This window comes from Camelus ferus, chromosome 6 (assembly GCF_009834535.1).
Source record: "Camelus ferus isolate YT-003-E chromosome 6, BCGSAC_Cfer_1.0, whole genome shotgun sequence".
NCBI classification, from domain to species: Eukaryota; Metazoa; Chordata; class Mammalia; order Artiodactyla; family Camelidae; genus Camelus; species Camelus ferus.
In genome coordinates this window covers 91,922,144-91,941,182 of record NC_045701.1, presented here as the reverse complement: position 1 = coordinate 91,941,182, position 19,039 = coordinate 91,922,144, and the positions used below count along the sequence as shown (strand labels likewise).

The 19,039-nt window shown below is 57.1% G+C and overlaps 1 protein-coding gene across 3 annotated transcripts; it reads right to left on the bottom strand.

The window, feature by feature from the left end:
• Window positions 1-640: 640 nt before the first annotated feature.
• On the bottom strand, window positions 641-8,838 carry LBHD2 (LBH domain containing 2). Of its 3 annotated transcripts, none has more exons than XM_032482929.1 (4): window positions 8,761-8,838; window positions 4,284-4,370; window positions 2,523-2,679; window positions 641-960 (listed from the first exon to the last, which is right to left on the bottom strand). In XM_032482929.1, the coding sequence occupies exons 2-4, from the start codon at window positions 4,350-4,352 to the stop codon at window positions 878-880; spliced, it is 309 nt and encodes a 102-aa protein (XP_032338820.1). In that variant the 5' UTR covers window positions 4,353-4,370; window positions 8,761-8,838; the 3' UTR covers window positions 641-877. The 3 variants fall into 3 exon arrangements, with proteins under 3 accessions (XP_032338820.1, XP_032338819.1, XP_032338821.1); XM_032482928.1 differs by lacking the exon at window positions 8,761-8,838 and adding an exon at window positions 6,007-6,142; XM_032482930.1 differs by lacking the exon at window positions 8,761-8,838 and adding an exon at window positions 5,787-5,906.
• Window positions 8,839-19,039: the final 10,201 nt, after the last annotated feature.

The window sequence follows — 19,039 nt, the reverse complement described above, 5'->3', positions numbered from 1 at the left end:
TGGCTAATGGCACCATGACACTTCTGAGGCTGACCGTAAAAGGTCAAAAAGTGGGCAGTGGCCCAATTTCTGGGAATCTCAGCTCCTTTTCCTGTATCATCAGGGGCTCAACAGAGACCTGGGACTCACCCCATTTTCCTGTATTAACTTCTCACCTCAGTTTCCTCATCTATACAATGGGACTTACGCAGGAATTTAATGAGATTCAGGCTGGAATAGTCACTCCACCCACATACCATCCCTCCCACATCCTGGGTGGGTAACAGGCGACAGAAAGGAGTCTTGCCCTCCGGATGCAGCCAGGCCTGGAGGCCCCAGGGAGAGGTGGGGAGGCTGCACTGGAGGCAGCTGGTCTTGCCTGGGGCAGCCTTGGCTGAGGAAGAGCGGAGCAGAGGACCCCAGGCAGGGCGCCAGAGGAGCACATAAACAGTCCCACCAGCTGCCCCCACCCTCACGGTGGACCACCCAAAGGGGTCACGCACTTGGCATTCTGGTCGGGTCAGCCTGGGCTCTGAGCAGAGGCCCTTGCTTGGAAGACAACTGGCAGAACCAAAATTGTCCTTAGCCCCTGGAGTCCCCACCAAGTGTGCCCACTGACCACCAGGAGGAGCCTTTATTTCTGCTTCAAACCAGAGAACAAGGAGGGTCGTGATCCAGACCCTGGGCCATGGATGGGGGCAGGCAGGGGCCGTGGTGCTGGCCAGACCTGGCGAGGCAAGAGGTGGTGGCTCGGCTCCACAAACCGTGACAGGCCCAGCCCTCTCGAAGCATCAGCCTGGCCACTTGGGCTCTCTCTGTCAGGCGCTTTCAGTTGCTGGAGACGGGGCAAGGCCTGCAGGGCCCAGGGAGAGCAGAACCTGGCCACGTCCTCCTCCTGTCACTGGAGGCAAGAGGTCTGGTCCTCGGGGCCGGCGTCACCCGGAGCCTCCCCCGGTGCTCCTGGCAGGCTCCGTGAAGAGGCTGCAGAAACACAGAGGCCTCCATGTCAGCGGGGCTGCACTTTGGAGAGGTGTGCAAGGAAGCCGGAGGGGGTGGGCTGCGGCCTCGGGAGGCCAGCCATGGGCTCCCGCCTGGCTGAAGGAGGAGGTGCTGGGTGCGAGGTTCCAGGCAAGGGAGGGAAGGAGGATGCGGCACCCTCTCTGGCACACCTACCAGAGGAGGGGAGTAGCTGACAGGACAGGAGTGCGGAAGCTTCTGAGTGACCGGGATCTCCCAGCATCCAGATCTCAGTGGTTACCCAAGGGCTGATCTGGGTCCTGGACAGAACCTGACAAAGGTTGAAGGGACTCTGGGGAGGGGAGGGGGTTACTTCTGGGCCCTCACTGCAGGGAGGGCTGACCCATATGGGCTGAGGGGCAGGGGCAGTGGAGGGGATCCGGGCAGGGGTGCAGAGCCAACATCTGAGGAAGAGAAGGGGCAGGCAGCTGCTAAGCAGCTCCAGCTGGGGCCAGATTCACTTCCCCCCCAGGGGGGACAGACTCCCGTGGGGTCTTCAGAGCACAAAGCTGCCCAGGGCCCAGCTCACACACCCCCACGCACCCCCCCCCCCCACAGAGGCCCCCATTGCCCAGCCTGCTGTTTCTCCTGTGCCTCAGCCCTGGCTGCTGGCTGACCCCTCTCCTACCCACACGTCCTCCACCCAGAAGCTTTCCTGGCTCTGTCCGCAGCCGCTCCCCCCCCCCCGCCTTTAACCAGGGCACCTAGGCCAGGACAGCAGCCTGCCACCAGGCTGGCCCGTCTCCCCATCTTGTGGGTGCCTGGGCTGCTCAACACCCACACCCTCACCCCTTCCAGGCCCTAGTGGACAAGGCGCACTTGCTCCAAAGGGCATGGATACTCAGGGTGTGAAGGAAAAGCTGGGCTGGTCTAACAAGGTAACTCACAAATCTAAGTATTGGAATACTGATCTGAGTTCTGCTGGACTAACTTGTAAATCTAAGTTAATTAGTGTTGGTTTGCTGTTTATGTTTTTTGCTAGCCAGCTGGATTTTCAAAGATACATATCTGGCTTTGGAATGTTGGTTTGCTGCCTCCCTGCCTCCACTTTTGTGATGATAATGCTGCTAAAGCTGTTCCATGCCTATTGGCCAAATACCCCAAGCTTGTACTTTACCCTATAAAACCTCATGTGCACATCTTGAAGGTGCTCAGAGCTTTGGAGCAGAAGCCCCTCTGAGCCCGCCGGCGTAATACATCTGAGTACTCCAACCCTCCGAATGGTGCTTGTTTCTTGACTGGCCTGTCGTTTCCGTAGCAAGGGAGAGGAGAGGGGAGGTGGGGCTGGAAAGTGGTGGTGGGAACAAATGCATACTGTATGCCAAGCCTGGGGCCACAACAGGGGATGATGGGACCGGGACCATGTGCAGGTGGGAGGGGGGATGGTGACAGGCAACACGGAGAGGGTCAGGCCAAGCAGTAGCTCAGAGGGCTGGCACACTGGTGAGGAGTGAGCAGACTGGTGGGGTGGAGGACCCTGCTTCTGACTCCTCTCTCGGGACCCCTGCAGGTAGCCCCTCACTCACCAGCAGCAGCCTGGCTCTGGATGGACCCCCTCTGGGTGCCCTCCGGGGGCCAGCGCAGCTCCCCACTCTCCATGGCACCCACCTCACTGGGCTCTACCACGATTGAAGGCAGCCGCTGGCCCAGCCGAGGGCCCTTCTCCCAGGCACCCATCATAGCCTGCAGGGAGGGTGGACAGCAGTCAGGGCAGCGCCAGGCCTGGGCTCCCGACTCCCTCCCACGCCTATCCTGCACCCCGTCTACTGGGAGAGTCTGGGGCCTATCCTGCCCAGTCTCCAGGGCCAGGGTGAGCAGATGAGCGTGTGTGTGTGTGTGTGTGTGTGTGTGTGTGTGTGTGTGTGTATACATCCCCCAAGGGGTCCCAGCTCCTCTCTTATCCCACCAGCTGGGAAACTCCACACCTACGGTTGCAGCTGGGGCAACATAGGACCCATTTCACAGACAGGAGCATGAGGCTGGAAAGGCCAAGGTCACAGAGTGAGTGAGCTCAGGGCTTCTGTGCATTCCCAGCTGCCTCCCGTACCCACACAGCCCCTTTCTGGGGTCTTTCCTACTGGGCCCTTGGAGGTGCTGGGAAGCTGTTGCCAAGGCAACCTGGGCAGCTTGCTCTGGCTCATTGTTCAGTGCCCATAAGAGCCACGTGGGGGCCGCCTCCCCAAGCCCTGCTGGTGCCCTCAGTACTTCTGCCTCCCATTCAAGGCCTCCCAAAGATGAGGCCTGAGCTGCCAGTGCTACCATACAGACCTCTGGCCCCATGCCACAGCAGCCCTGACCCCTGCACCATCCCGCCTCCGTGCCTTCGCTCTGGCTGGTTCCCTTCCTGGTGCTCCCCAGCCCCATCTCTTTTACCTAGAAGGATAGTTGCTTGGTGCATGTCTGCCTTCCCCCCAAATGTGCCTCGAGGAAGGGAAGGTGTACATCTGGCAAGACTTTGCTAATTGGCCCTTGAACCCCGGAGGCAGAACCCTCTGGACATGTGCATAAATGCAGTATCTGGGTGGGGGCCCAGGAATCAACATTTTAACAAAGCACCACTGGTGACCCATAAGTGTGAAAACAGGTGTCACCAGGCTGGGATGTCTGTGGAATCAGTGACAACGGAGCAGGGACCCTGGCATGTCCCAATGACTGGACCTTCCTGAGGCCCCCTGCTGGCCTTGCTGGTTCAGGGGCTCCTTCCCCTTCTTGGAACCCCTCCCCCCCCCACCCTGCCATCCTCCTTTCTGCCCTCCTCCAGAAGCCAGGGGCGCTCCTCTGCCCAGAGTGTGCCACTAGAGAGTGAGATCCAGGCCAGTAGATCTTGGAGTTCCAAGGCCTGTGGTTCACCGTCCCCATCCGCCCTGCTAGGAAGGCTGTGTCTGCAACCCTGGGCTCCAGACTGGTCCTTGAGTGACTCTAAACTTGTCCCCTGTCTGGCCCCGCTGCCTCCAACCATGAGAAGAGCCCAGCTCCAGAGCTCAGCATATCAGGACTGCACCCCTTGTGTAGGGACCTCACTTTTCAAAAAGCAGAGCTGAGGGCAGGGAAACCTGGCATTGCCTTACCCAAAAGAGGGCAGACCGCTTTGGGGCGCAAGCTCTGGGGTTCCCAGGGCCTGGAAGGGCGCCAAGTAAGCCAGGGAGCTGGGCTTTCCACTGCTTCGTGCCTCAGGCTTCTGCAGTGGAGCCACCACCCCCACCCAGATCTGTAAACTGAGGCATGGGCCAAGTCACAGGCCAGGGCTTGAGGCTGACTCCACGGACCCCAGGGCCCCAACTACATACTTTTCCTGTTGGGCCTCCAGCTTCCTCGGCTGGGCTCTGCTCTGGCATGGCAGGCTGAGGGCCACTCATGTAGCCGCCACTGTCGCGCTGCAGGAAGGAGCAGAGATGAGGCATCTGCTACGGGCCAGATGCTGGGTCCCATCCTTCTCCCGGAAGCTCAGCTGACTCCAGCCCACGGCCACTGCACCCCAGGCCCAGGCCCAGGCCGACCACGCTAGCTGGACCTCTTTTGCCCCTGCTCCCTGCCTGAGCCCATCAGAGGGGGCGCTGGACAGGCACCTCGTGGGGTGCCCAGGCTGCAGAGGGGCAGCAGCAGGAGGAGGAGAGGCTGGCCCGGCCTGAAGACCCATGGAGGCTTCAGAGAGGAGGCCTGAGGGATGGCAGGGAGCAGCCAGGCCAGCAGGGAGGGGACAGCTTCTGAGGCAGGGAGCAGCAAGGGGAGGGTGCAGAGTGCTGGGGAACCCAAGTGGGTTTCTGAGACAGGGGGCTGGGAGCAGCGCCGACTGACTGACTTCCAGTCGGCCAGAGGCAGAGGTACACAGTTCCTCCCTGAGAACAGACACTGCACACACACCCACGGCCAGACCCTCCACACCTATAGCAGAAGGGAAACTGACCTCCCTCGTGCATTTGGCCACGCCTGCTCAGGCCGGGCTCAAGGGCGAGGGAGCCCCACCAGAGACCACACAGCAAGGGCTCTGGGAAGAGCGGCCCTGACACCAGCCTCAGACTCTCCACCTGCACGAGGCAGAGGCAGAAACAGCGGTGGTGTCTGGCAGGCAGACACCTAACTTGGGCACTGGTAGGAGGCAGCAGGAGGCCACGGGCAAGGGGCTGGGAGGGGACTGGCAGGGGGACAGCACTGACCAGCAGGATGGAATGCTTATGACGCCCTGCTGGTTGTGGGGAAGGGGGTCCTGTGCACACCTGGTAAAGGAGGAGGCTGCCCTGGGAAATGAGGTTTCTTTCACCAGAGAACAGCTCTCAACAGCTCAGGTCAGCTCAAGTCCCACTGGGACCCAGAGAAGGCTGGGAGGGGGCCACGCACGGCAGTGGGCATCCCAGGGCAGTGGGCAGCCGGGTTGTATCCACCCAGGCCTCCACCCAATCCCAGAGCAGCTGAAAGCCCCTCCTCCTAGGCCTGTTGCTCCCAGGTCAGTCTCTCCCATAGGAACCCTTCATGGGATCCCACCCTGGGACCCCGGAACCTCGGCTAGAGCCCAGGGCGGCCAGGATAGAAGCCAGCAGAGCAGACCTACATCCAGACAGAGGAGAGAAAAAGCCAGGAAAAACCTGCTGGCCACAGAGACACGGCAGAGATGACCGAAGTGGAGAAAGATGCAGAGAGGACAGAGGCGAGAGGAGTGGTGATAGAGACAGAGGACAGAGCCAAGGGGACGGGCAGGAGGTCAGAGAGCGAGAGCCTGAGGCCTCCCAGGAGCTCTGAGCGAGGGTCCAGGGCCAAGCGGCGCGCTCGCACATCCCAGGCCCCGCCACGCGCACCTTCGCCGCTTCCCAGGTGTGCAGGGCCAGGTGTCGCTGTGGGCAGCCCCCAGAGGCACTGCTCTTCCCAAAGCCCGGCGGCGCCCAGCGGCCAAGGGCTGACCTTGGTCCCCACTCCCTCCCCTTCTCCTGGGAGCTCCGACTCAAGCCCCGCCCCCACGCGCCCCTTCCTCCTGTCCTGCCCGCGCCGCGCCGCGCCGCGCCGGGCGCCCGGGCTCACCCTGGGGCTCAGGTCGGGACGCGGCTGGCAGGGGGCGCCCGCTGTGCCTCACTCGCAGTCACCGGCCCGCGCTGGGTGCTCCCGCCAGGGCTGCCACGCTCGGCGCGGGGCTGCTCGCCCTGGTGCGCCCTCCCCGGCTCGCTCCCTTCCTTCCTCCCCCGCGCTCTCCGCCCACAGGCGCTCCCTCGCCCTGCGCCTCATTCACACTCGCGCCTCTCGGCTCCCCGCCTCGCAGCTCTCCTTCCCAGGTCGCAAGCACCCCGGCCTCATCCACCCTTTGACAAAACCACTTCTCCCAGAATGTGATCCTGGTCACTTGAGACCCAGCCTCAAGTTTGAGGTTTAGGAATTCAGGGGGGCAGATACATAGAAAGAGGACACCCTCCACCTGAGGGATCATTGAAGAGGACAAGGACAACACCCAAGTGTGAGGGCCAATGCGCGTGAGGGGGTGGCGACACCACAATGCTCCTCTTTAGTCTTCAACCCCGATTCCATTCCCAAAAAGGAACAAAAGAGCCTTGGGACAGTCTCATTCAGCCTGGTGTCTACACCTGAGGCCAAGGTGAATAACCTCTGACCCGCACAACTGCCCATCCTTCCACCATCCAGCATCTAACATCCACCATCAGTTATCCAACATCTAAGACCATCCACCCAACATCCACAACCCACCATTCAGCGTCCAGGTACCCAGTCACCACCATCTAGCATGCATCTTCCTTTCATGGCTCTCCCACCATTGAATCACCGTCCAACCACCACCCAACGTCAGCCGTCCACCATCCATCCACCATCAATAAACCAACACCTGCCCCATCCACAATCCACCACCTAACTTCCACCATCTAATTACCATCCATTCAGTCTCCATCATTCAACCACCATCCATCCATCACGCAGCCATCCATTCACCACCCACACCCCCCATTTTACCAAGCATCAATACACCATAAAATTACCCATTAGTCCAATACTGATTCACCATCCATCCATCCACCACCTATGCATCCATCATTCACTATCTAACAGCTTTCTATCAATATTTAACAACTATTTATCCATCTACCGATCATTTATCCGTTCACCACATATCTGGTTGTCAATCACCAAACTACTATCTACTGTCCATGTATTTGAATTTATCCACCACCCACCCATTAGTCTCCAGCCAGCCAACCACAATTCCTCCATCTACAATTCAGTCACCAGCCATTCCCCATACCTAATCCATTCTTGTTTCTATGAACCATAACCCACCATTCATCCACCTCTTATTCCTATCCACCATGTATTTATCCATTCATCGCCCATCTCACAATATACTCTTTCCATCCACCCATCATCTGGCCATAATTCATTATTCATCCAAAAACCATTCAGATATCATCTACCATCCATCCATATTCATCTATTCCAGAAAAATTTATTGAGTGCCTTGCTGTGTACCAATGCTTGTTTTAGGTGCTGGGGATAGAGTAGAGAGACAGCAGTGAGCGTTCATCCACCACAATCCATCTGCCATTACAACCCATCTACCATTAGAACCCATCCATTCATTATCTGTGCATCATCCGTCATCCATTTTTTACCATCCATTCAATACCCATCTTCATTCATCATCCATTCCCCATCCACTTGCCATCTATCCGTCTTCCTCCATTTATACATTAAACCATCCATTTGCAATACACATTCACTACCTACCATCCATCCACCATCTTCCCATCCACCATTTATCTTTTATGCAACCATATTCCAAGATGTAGCCATTTATCATTTAGCCATCAACCATTCATCACCTAATCACCATCTATCCATCCAGAACCCATCTATTCATTATCTATCCTCCATCCACCTTCCATCTACATTTCCCCAGTACATAAAACATTACCCACTGACCTAGCAATCACCCATTTATTTGCCATTTGTGCACCATCCAGCCACCATGTACTTGTCCACCATTCATGATCCATCCATCGATCATATATCTGTTCACATTTATCTACTGTCTAGCCATCCGTTCTTTATGGACATATTCTTCACAAGCATCTACTTACTATTTGCCCACCATCCCTCCATACTTCCATGATTCATTCACCCAGTATGCATCCACCATCTACCACCTATTACCTGCAATGCACCCAGTATCTACAGATTATTTCAGTATCCATCAATCTTTCAATTTAGTGTCCACATCCACCTAACCTTTATCTATCAATCTACAGTCTGTTTATCTGTTTATCATCACTTAATCAACTACCATTACATAGATGCATTCACCATCCACCATCTTCCATTCGTCCACCATGTAGCACCACCGTCTACCACGCTTCCAGTACCTGTTTACCATTATCTATACACCATCCATCCACACACACATCCTGCCATTGCATCCATCATTCATCCATTAATCCACCTCCTGATCCATTCATCTCCCACCAACCATCTGTCCACTTAGTAATTTACCCATCCATCATTCTGCATTCCTCATTCATCATGCATTCATCTTATATTATATTTTCATGTTATCCACATACATAAACATCAAGTAATCATTCTCACTTCTTTTCCATTACCCATCTCCCTCAGTCACCCATCCACCTATCTTATCACAATTCTTCCACTCGTTCATTCATAAACTAAGCATTTCTTTATCAATAAATATCAATATTATACACAAATAATAACCATGTATTACTCAGTGTGAGTGCTGGGTTCTGAGGTCATTGGTGAATAAGAGTCCATACTCACTGTCTGATGGATTCACAGTCAGATGGTTCGAAAACCAGACAGAGACATATCAGCGTAAACATGTATATTGTGTCTAAACCCCAGCGCCCCATCCTCTGGCCATGGGGTGGCTCTAGCTCTTAGCACAAGTTTCTGAGGAGGACCGGGGAGGAGGCATCCGTCAGGATCAGCAGAGGCCTGATCTGAGCAGGGCAGCTGCAGCGTGGGAGACCTGATGACGTGGGTGAAAAGAGAGGTGAGAGTGGACAAGGAGGTCGGCAGGGATCACACAAGGCTGGGGACACCCAGCTAAGGGATGGGTCCCTGATGACAAACAGGGAGTTCTGGGAGGGTTTTAGGTAGGCAAGCACCCCAGTCAGCTAAGTTCAGAGAAAGGAGACCCCGCCCACCCGTCCATACACATACACTTCTTCACAGGAGCGTACCTGAACCAGAAGGACAGAGGCCTGCCTTAAGTTCACACAGCAAGGCGAGGGTGGTCACGGTGGCTGCAACTGCACCAGCTCAGCACTTAGGCACCCTTGTGTCAGGAAAGCATGTGCCACCTCCCACCATCCCATCCCCCCAAAGGCCATCCCACCTCCTTTGCGCTTGGTCAGGATTTTCTCTCTTTACTTGCTAATGACGGTGCTAGCTGTCACCTAAGGTGCTGCCTTTTAGCCAAGGTGTTAGCTACAAGGGCCTCACCTCTCCTGCGGATGGCCCCTAAGAGGGCTCTCAGGCAGTGCTCAAGGCCCTGGAGCAGCAGGCTGGGGACAGGGAGTATCTTTAAGCACAGGCCTGGAGGCCCATATCTGAGCCCACAGAGTTCCTCTCAGGGCCCATCTTTGCCTCCAGCCTTCGATTCTGCTTCTAGCCCTCCCTTCTGCCCTCCACCATGGACCCTTCTCCACAAGAGACAGACAGATCTGGAGGCAGGAGCTGTGTGTCCCGGCCATGCCCAGTGTTTGCTGTGTGTCCTTGGGAGGCCCTGCACCTCTCTGGTGTTCCTGCCAATGCAGTAAGAGAATGGAGTACCAAATGAAGAGGAAGGACCAACCATCTCTGATGTTCCCTGGCCTTAGTGAGGCTGGAGTTATCCCCTTCCCTTCTCAGCCGCCTCAGGTACACGGGCCCTCCAAAGCTTGAATGGACGAGGGTAACGGCTGGAAGTCCTCAGGGTGGGTGGACTCCTGGCTCTGGGCCAGGAAGGTTTGCTTTTGGCGCCCTCTTGTGGCTATCTCGGAGGCAAACACGCCGGACTTCCGCGGTGGCCACAGCAGGGCATCCCGCATAAATTTTTTAAATGTAATTTTTTAAATAGATGAATAGTCGGCTTACAATGTTGTATTAATTTCTGCTGTAAAGCATAGTGACTCAGTTATACACATATATGTTCCTTTTCATTATAGGCTATTAAAAGGTATTCAATACAGTTCTCTGTTCTATACAGTAGGACCTTGCTGTTTATCTATTTTATATACAGTGGTTAGTATCTGCAAATCTCGAACTCCCAACTCTGCCCCGCCCACCGACCACCCGCCTTTCTTCCGTGTCTATTTGAATGTGAGCACCTTGGTCCTATAACTTTGTCCTCAAGTGTTGATCCTCTGTGAGAGGCAGGTGCAGGACAGGGTCCCTCTGCCCTCGGTGGGCCAGTGGGTCCGAGGTAAATGGCCCTAGGGGAGGAGCGGACGGGCCCAGGGGATGGATTGAAAGCCAGGGAAGAGGGAGGTCCGGGTGCAGAAAATACCCCATTACCGGCTAGAATGAAAGGCCCCGAGACAGAGATTTTCAGCAGTCTTGTTCCAGCACTAAATTCCCAGCCCTTAAAGATGGTTGACTGAACATTTCTCTTTAATGTAAATAGTCAGATTTCGGAGTTTTTAAAATAAGAGAATCACACCAACAGCTGTAGCCCCAGGGAGCGTGGGCGACTGAGCAGGCGGGCAGGGCGCCCTTCACAGGGTCTGCAGGACCCAATGGCCGCCGGCGCTGCCATCAGCCTCCACCACAGCATCCCTTGAGGCCTGCGATGTGCTCCGCCTATGCTGAGCGCCGGAACAACTAGGGGGAGGGCAGGTCCCAGGGGTCGGGGGAGAGTGTCCTCCCAGTGAGGCTGGAGTGGGACGAAGAGGACACAGGCTTGCCCCCAGCCCCGAACCGCCCTCCCTTGACCTGCACTGCCGCTGCCCTGAGCCTGACTGAGGGGACCGGGTTGAATGCGGTTCTGAGACAAGGCGTCAACTGGGGTGGGCAGGTCGCGGAGCTCCAGGAGTCCCGCCAGGACGTTCAGGGTGGGGCGCGGAGCTTCTCTCGAGCGCCCCCTCCCGGCGCGCGCGACAAACGCCGGCTCACCTTCCCTAGGACCCCGGCGCGGGAGGGCGAGGGGGGCGGCCCCGCGCAGGTGGAGAGCTGGGGAAGCTGGGGCGCCCGCGTCCTCCGCCCCGCTCCTCCCGCCCACGAACCCCGACCAAGGAAAGGCAGATCGCGGGCAGCGGGCCTGGGGCCTGGGGCCTCGCCCCTCCTCCGACGGGGGCGGGCGGTGAAGGCAGCGCCGAGCGCTGCCCGAGCGACACCCGCCCTCCCCTTGGCCGCGGGTGGCTCGGAGTCTGTCTCTTGGTCTGTTTCCCTGAGTCTCCGGACCTCCCTCCTTCTCCCCTCGGGGGCGGGTAGGGATTCCGGTCGCACCAGCCGGCGAGGGAGGGTGCGGTTGACCTTCCTTCCTCGCTCGGTGCCGCTGCCCTCACCCTCTACCCCTGGCACAGCCGGGGAAACTGAGGCATGGAGAAAGAGTCGGCCCGAGAATCGGAGGCGAAGCTGGACAGGATCCAGGGCCCAGGACATCCTGCTCTCCAGGGGAGGAAGGGGCTCGCTCCCTATTCCAGAGGCTCGGAGCGCTCGCTTGGCGCCTCCGCGCGCAGGGAGCTCAACTCGGGCGGAGAAGGGAGGATGCGGGTCTGGCTCAGCCGGGATGGCCTAGGGGACTCGGGGGGCCCATCAGAAGACTGTAGCCAGGGGTCCGGGAGGAGGAAGCGGTGCTTGATACCCGGCTTGGAGGACAGGGACAGGTGGGGACGGAAGCGGGAGAGGCATCCAGATGTGGGGACGACGGCGCGGGCAAGCGAGCTTGGGGCTGCTGCTGGGATCCGAGGCTGGTCCCACCGCGGAGTTGACCGAAGCTGCAGGAGAGGAAGGGAGCCGTCCAAGGCCACGCCCACGGAGGCCATCCGGCCATCCGGGCCATCCTGGCCAGAGTGCTCTGCCTACCATAGGGGACAGTGTTGTCGCCTATCCTTCCCTCTGCCTCACCCCAGTCCTTCCGCTGGGTGCAGGGAGGGCAGGGCAGGGTTCATGGTCCTGGGTTTAATCTCCAGAGCCTCCTGAGGACTCGCCCACTGCCAGGACCTCGCTGGCCAATCTTGGGGATACCCCAGGTCTTGGCTACATGTGGCCACTCCACCCTCACTCCCCTGAGCTGCAGCTCCTATTCACAGACGTGGGGACAAATCGTGCTCCAGGATGTGCTGGTAAATTAGCAATGACTAAAGTTTAAAATATGTGCCCTTTTATGCCTACTTACCTTTGTATAGCATTGAATGTTCTGGAAGTACAGCAGAATTCTAGCAGAGACTGCATCACACTTCCCACGTACACGGCACTGGCTGGTGCTTTGCCTAGCTCATTTAATCACGGAACCCCTGTGAGGACGGTATATTGTCATTTCATTCTATGGAGGAGACCAGGCACAGAGAGGCTAAGGAAACTGCCCAGGGTCACAGAGCTGAGAGACAGGGCTCGGATTTGAGTGGGCCCAAGAGAATTGCTGCTAACCACTGGGCCGGGCTGCATCTCTGGGGTAAGGGGCACAAAGGGGTCGGGAGACACACCCCTCACTGCACCTTCATTTAACACTGTCCAGCCACACCCCAGCTGGGGCTCAGCCAATCTGGTGGGTCCTCCAGACTTCACAGTAGCTCTGGAGACTGGGGTTAACCTCTGTTCCTGGGTACAGGCTCAGACACAGGCTCAGAGAGGGAAGTGGCTCCCCGGGCTCATAGCACAGAACTGAAGCTGGGATTCAGTCTTCTGAGCCCCTCCTGCCCCCCAAGACCAGCTGCCTACAGGGGAGTCTGGAATCAGCCCTCCTCTGCAGCCACCGGCCCCAGGGGCGTCGAGTCCCTGCAGACAGACAGGATGGGTGTTAGGCCCGCGGACAGATGGCGCAGAAACTGCGCACTCCCCGCACCCTCCTGCTTGATTCTTGGGGGCTGGGCTCCAGAAGCCCCCACTTCAACCTCCTGCGTGCCTGGTGGCAGAGGCCTGATGTGAGCAAAACTGGTGAGGGAAGGCAGTCCTCAGGGAAGGAGGGTAGGCAGGAGTCCTCCCCACCCAGCTGGGCCTGTGGGTGGGGGCTGGGCTGGGTTCCAGGCCTGGAGGCTTAGTGGATGGTGGCTCCACCAAGAGGTGGGGCCTGGCACCCCTGGTCCTGCCCGGCCTGTGTGCCTGGGAACAGCCAGCAGAACGCACGCCCCCCCCCACCCTACCCCATCCCAGCAGCCCCAGTCTTCCTCTGCCCCAGTCCCCACCTCTGGCTGGTCATTCAGCCTCTCATCCACCGTTTCCTCCTGCGTCCATTCACCAAGCGTGCAGTGCGACATCTGCTGTGCCAGGTGCACCTCACGAGTGGGGACAACACCGCAAACGCCCGCGCCCCAAGGCCATGCACTGTGGGCCCCTCCCTAGTTGGGTGGGATGGTGGGGAAAGGCCGGAAGAGCTGCTGAGAGGGGCGACTCGGGCAGCAGGCCCTGCGGGTCCTGAAGGTCAATTTAGGGAGATTATCCTGAGCTCTGTGAGGGGCCAGTTAGACCCATGATGATAATAGCGATTCTAACGGTGCTGAAGACAGGGTCCGAGTGCCCTCTGTGCCTGCCGGCCCACGGCCACTTTGTCGGAGGTGGGGATCCGTATTCTCGCTTAGCAGATGAAGGGTAATTTGCTGACAGGTGTCAGCATCCCCCCAGGCTCAGTCAGGTGTATCAGAGGCCGGAGGCCGGCCAGGCAGTGTCCACACTAGCTGTCTCCGCGATGGTCATCAGGGCTCCCTCCCTCCCACCCTCACTCAGACCTGGGGACTGAAGGGAGTAGGTGGGAGGTGAGTGCCCACCATGGCCCAGAGCAGAGGCCCCGAGGTGGTGGTTCCTAGTCCCAAGCTGCAGCAGACCAGCGTGGAGGCCCCTCCCCAGTGCTTCTGGGTCAGTGGGTCTAGGGTGCACCTGTAACAAGTTCCCAAGGGTTATGCTGCTGGTTGGGTCAGGGGAGGAGTGTCATCATTCTGCCTCTTTCAGGCCTCTTCTGTCCACATAGCAAGCGAGACGTGTTGGCCTTGCAGCCTGGGGACGACCCTGCACTCAGAGTCGATGCCCAGACCTCTGCTGGCCACGCAAGCCTGGACGAAGCCCTGGGTCCTCCATTAACTCCCTGGGTGCCCCAGGACAGGTTTCTCACCCACCCTGAGCCTCAGTTTCCTTATCTGCACGATGGGAAGGCGGACAAGGTTGCATGCAGGTAAGTAAGAAGCTGTGTGAAAAGTGCTAGGCACATAGAGGTCACAGGGGTTAGTGTGCCTTAGCAAGTTGTTCTTCCTTCCTGGGAAGGTGACACCAGTCTCGGTGAGGAGGCACTGTTCTTACCGCATTGAGGAAAGTTTGCACAAGGCGGTAGGCCAGGCTGCCTGGGCTCAGAAGCTGGCCCTGCTGTTCACCAGCAGTTACTTTGCTTCACCGAGCCTCAGCTTGCTTTTCTGTAAAAGGGGGCGATTCCTGTCCCTGCCTCCTTGGGGGTCTCAGCAGGTTGGTCTGTCAAGAGCTGTGCACAGGGCACTTACAGTGTTTGCAATGTTTGCTGTGAATCCTTGGTGTCCTCCCTGAACCCCATCCCATGCCTCCTCCCTGACTTCCTTGTCCAACCGCCACACCAGGCCATGAGTAATTCCCTCCCTTAGCAATAGTGCTGTAGGTTCTGGGAGGGGAAATCCTAGATCAAAGGCTCGAAGGGCCCCCTTTGTCCCTGAGGCAGTGGGGAGCCATGGAAGGCTTTTGAGCAAGAGAGGGATGTGATCAGAGCCAGCCTTTGGGAAATGCCTCTGGCAGCCAGTGGAGGATGAGTGAGACTCCCAGGTAGCAGAGGACAGTGGGGCAGGGACGCGGCTGCACAGGCTGTGCTGATGGCCGCCTCCAGTCTCTCATCTTCCACTGTCATCACCATCAACAGCTACTACCTATTAGTGTGACTCAGACTTCCTGCACTTAACATGACCAGTGTGCCTGCAGGCTGCACCCGTGACCCTGCTGCAGTCTCTCCATGACTCTGCGGGGAAGAGTCTCCATCTCCCTTTCAGATGAAGAGCTGAGGGTCACAGAGTCACGCTGGCTGGTCTAGTCTTCTCACCCAGCCCACGGAGCACCCCGAGCGGGCAGATGCTGGGTACTGCTGGGCTCAGTGCTTCTGAATGCAGGGAACGTTCCTGGTGGCACTGGGTGTTTCCCGCAAGGACACGCATGGGGTATCAGGAGGGAAGGACCTGCAAACCCGCAGCCACGGCTACACCCAGGTGCCACGGTGACAAGAGGCAGCACACTCAAGTGAGGACTGTCTGACCTTCCCTCTCTCCGCCCTTGCTGCCCTACGTGGGGCCCCTGCCTCCTTCCTCCCGGCCCACACATCCTGGGGGCACTCTCTTTGTGTCTGACCCTGGCAGAGCCCTGGCTCATGCCCGACCTTCAAAGTCCTCCAAAGTCAGCTGGGAGGTTGAGGAGGAGGAAGAGAAACACCCTTCAGGAAGAGAGTGGCGGGCGGCAGGAAACCTCAGGAACCACCAACGGGGTCACAGCGCCTGGACCCAGGCAGCGGGTGGGGGGGGGGCGGAGCCGCTGGACCCCCCAGCCGGAGCTGCCCGCCCTCGGCCATTCCGCCCTGGCCGCCTCCTCCTCTCGTCCTGTGCTGGTGTTTTCTCTATCTGGAAAGCCTCATGCAGCTTCCTTTTGGTTCACTTCTCAGCTACAGTGTTACTGCTGTAGGGGCCTCCCTGCGTCCCCCACCTACAAGGCGGCCACCGCATTCCCTCTCAATCTCATTACCAGGTTCACTCTCTTCCAAGCCCTCGCTATTCTCCAAAATTCTCTTCTTTAACTCTTCTGTGCAACGGTCTGTAATCTGTCCCTGGACTAGTGTGGACACTTAGGCTACTGTCTGGGCTGCTCCTATATCTTTGGCACCTGGAACAGCGTGGAATCTCCATCATTATTTTTCCTTCATCATTTTTTAAACGGCTAATGGAATGCCGTATTTTGGAGGTACCATTATTTATCTGTTTGTCTACTGCTGGACATTTAGGTTTTCATTATTTGAGTTGCAAAGAACCGGGTAATGAATATTGTTGCCCCAGGACTGCATTGGTCAGAGTCCCAGCAGGGGGCCCCGCAGGCTGGCACAGTGAGGACAGCATTAAAACTGGCCTATTTCCTGAGGTGCGAGCAGGATCTGCGGCACTTAGGAAGGGATGGGGGAGCCCTCGCGGCGGGCAGTTGGGGGACTGTTACACCTCTGGGCGGAGGACCACGGGAGGGAGGGATGGCCAGAACCTGGGGACAGCTGCTTCTTCAAGGAGGGGGTCTGAGGCACGCCGTGGCTGCACAGGAAAGGGGAAGCTGGGGACGAGATGCCCATCTCACTCTTCCAGTCTTCCCATCCTGTGGGCACAGCCCATCAGGGACACAAAGCAGGCGGAGAAGGGCAGAGAGCAGTGGAGGGGCAGGCGCATACTGCCCGCCCACCCTGTGGCCTTCAGCATCCACCCTCGTGCTGTGCGGGAAGCGGGTCCTCAACACCCAGAAGGCACAATGATGCAGCAGCCCCTGATTTTCCTGGGTGATGGCGACTGGGGAGTGTGCCAGCTTGAAGCCAGAGATGTTGAGCATCACAGAACTTTTCATATGAGGTGGGGGCGGAGACAGGCATGGACAGGCAGGCGTGAAGGAAGCAGTCCCGGGGGGCCTTGCTGGGACAGCGCCTGCTTCCCATACGTTCTCCACCCACCCACCCACTCCCCTTCCCCCTCAGTCAGACCCTCAGTGGAACTTCTTTTTTAGCCTTGATGGGATGGCCCAAACTTTTGTTCCTCCAGGAACTGAGTGCCTTAGGGGCCTGCCATTAATGAGCTGCTGTCCCTTTTCCCAATAAGAAAAACCATCAAGCACCACAGTGAAACCTCCGGGCTCCATGCGTAGTCCTCCCGGCCCCCATGTGTAGAATCGATTCAGATTCCCCCTGGTGCCTGAGATCAATATCCCCTGCTCAGCCTGCTGGTTCGGTGACAGGAGGAACCAAGAGTAGCCAGTGGGGGGGAGGGACAGCCTCAACTTCAATTCATTGGAAGTGTGACTGTGTTTCCTGATGGAGACGTTCCTTCCTTGGACACTAGCCCAAGGTCACAGGAAGGAAAGCAAAAATTCCGCCAGTGTGCTATTTGATGTAATAGTGGAAGGGGCCACTCGTACCCCATTGCTTGGTTCCTGGACCCATGCTTTTGGGCTGTAGGGGGATGACTCCATAGAATGCCTACTGAGTCGAGACATATGCCACACCCTGTGGGCTGGCACTTGAACCTTGCAGGGTGTTGGCTCTGATTCAGCACCAGAACTAGTCTTCTGCAGACTGTTCCACCATTCTCCCAAGCCAGCTGCTTCTGGGCGATGGGGCACAGGATAAGTCCAGGGAATTTTATGGGCTCAAGCTCTCTGCCATTCTTTCTTCATTGAAAAATGAGTCCCTCAGTCCAAGGTGATGTTGCTTGGGTTGCCATGGTGATGGATAAATAAAGCACCCCCCAAGATCACAAATGGTGGCGCCAGTGGAAGCAATGTGGCTAGAAAGGCAAGTCCTGACCTGAAATACGTAAGGGCGAATGGCTGTACTTTCCATGATGAAAGGGGTCCAACGCCATCATGCTGGCCACCAGGCAGCTGCCTGGTTCCTCTGGGGAATGGCACCATGTTAGGAGCTCAGTGTGTGTCTCTGCTGTTGACGAGGTGGGCACTCGGCCATAAGGAAAGCCAAGGCAACCTGGGTGAGGGAGGCTTGTGTGGCTGAGGCCCGCGTCCTCAGAAGAGGTCGTCCTGTTTGACACGCAAGGGCTTCCTCCACAGTGGATGTCCTTTGGTGAGTATTCATTCCCACCCTGTGCCCATTCTGGGAGCTCTGCTTGCGTTTCCCCCAAATATTCTAGAAACTATTTATTCTTTCCAAGTCTCTGATCACTTGGCCAATCCGCTAGCAGCTGCCCACGAAGCAGCACAGTCCGGCCCTCTGGGAGAACTTCTCCTGACCGTGGTCTTTCAGGGCTTCTCCCGAGTGTGTCTGCAAAGCAGTAGGCATCTGTCTCTGGCTGGAACCAGCACCCCAGGCAGGCCAGTCTTTAAATCAGGCACATGCTTTTTCCTCCTCTGTTGACTGATCACAGCACTTCCCTGAGGGCATAGCTGTGGGTTGAAGAGAGCTGGTAAAAGTAGGAGCAGATACCCTGGAGTCTAAGCCACCTACTCATGAAGTCTCCTTGTTCTTTCCAGGTCTGCTGGGGCCCAGCTTCGCTTCACAGTGGAGCACTGGGTGCACATCCAGGTTTCAGATTTGGTGGATAAGACACATCTGCTTCATGATGGACAGCTTGGGCTGCATAGTTTCTTGGTATCCACAGCCAGGCAGTAAGACTCTACTAAGACCCAGCAGCAGGCCAGGAGCTGCCTTTGAAATGGAGAAGAGTTGTTGGCAGAAGAGCCAACATGGCCTTACTCCAAAACTCTGGGTGGATGCACAGTGATTTTCCTATGGGGACTAGCTCCCCAGAGCATCTCTGTCTGCCACACACTCAAAACCATGGGGTCTGCTGGATCATGAGGCTGGATCATGGCAGGGCAGCTAGCACTGTAGCCTGGACCTGTTGAAGCACCATTTGTTCTCTAGGCTCCATTCAAAATTGGCAGTCTTTGTGGGTACCCAGTAAATGAATCAGGGAAGCTTACCCAAGTAGTAAATGTGTCTATAAAATCCAAAGAAGCCAACCAGGCACTCACAAGAAACATCAGGAAAAAAAAAACTATATTAAGACACATCATAATCAAATTGTCTTCATTGTGGACCTCCATATGTCTGAAAATGTCTGTATTTCTACCTTCATTTTTAATTTATTTTGGGGGGGGTGGAGGGAGAAGATAATTAGTTTTATTTATTTATTTTTAATGG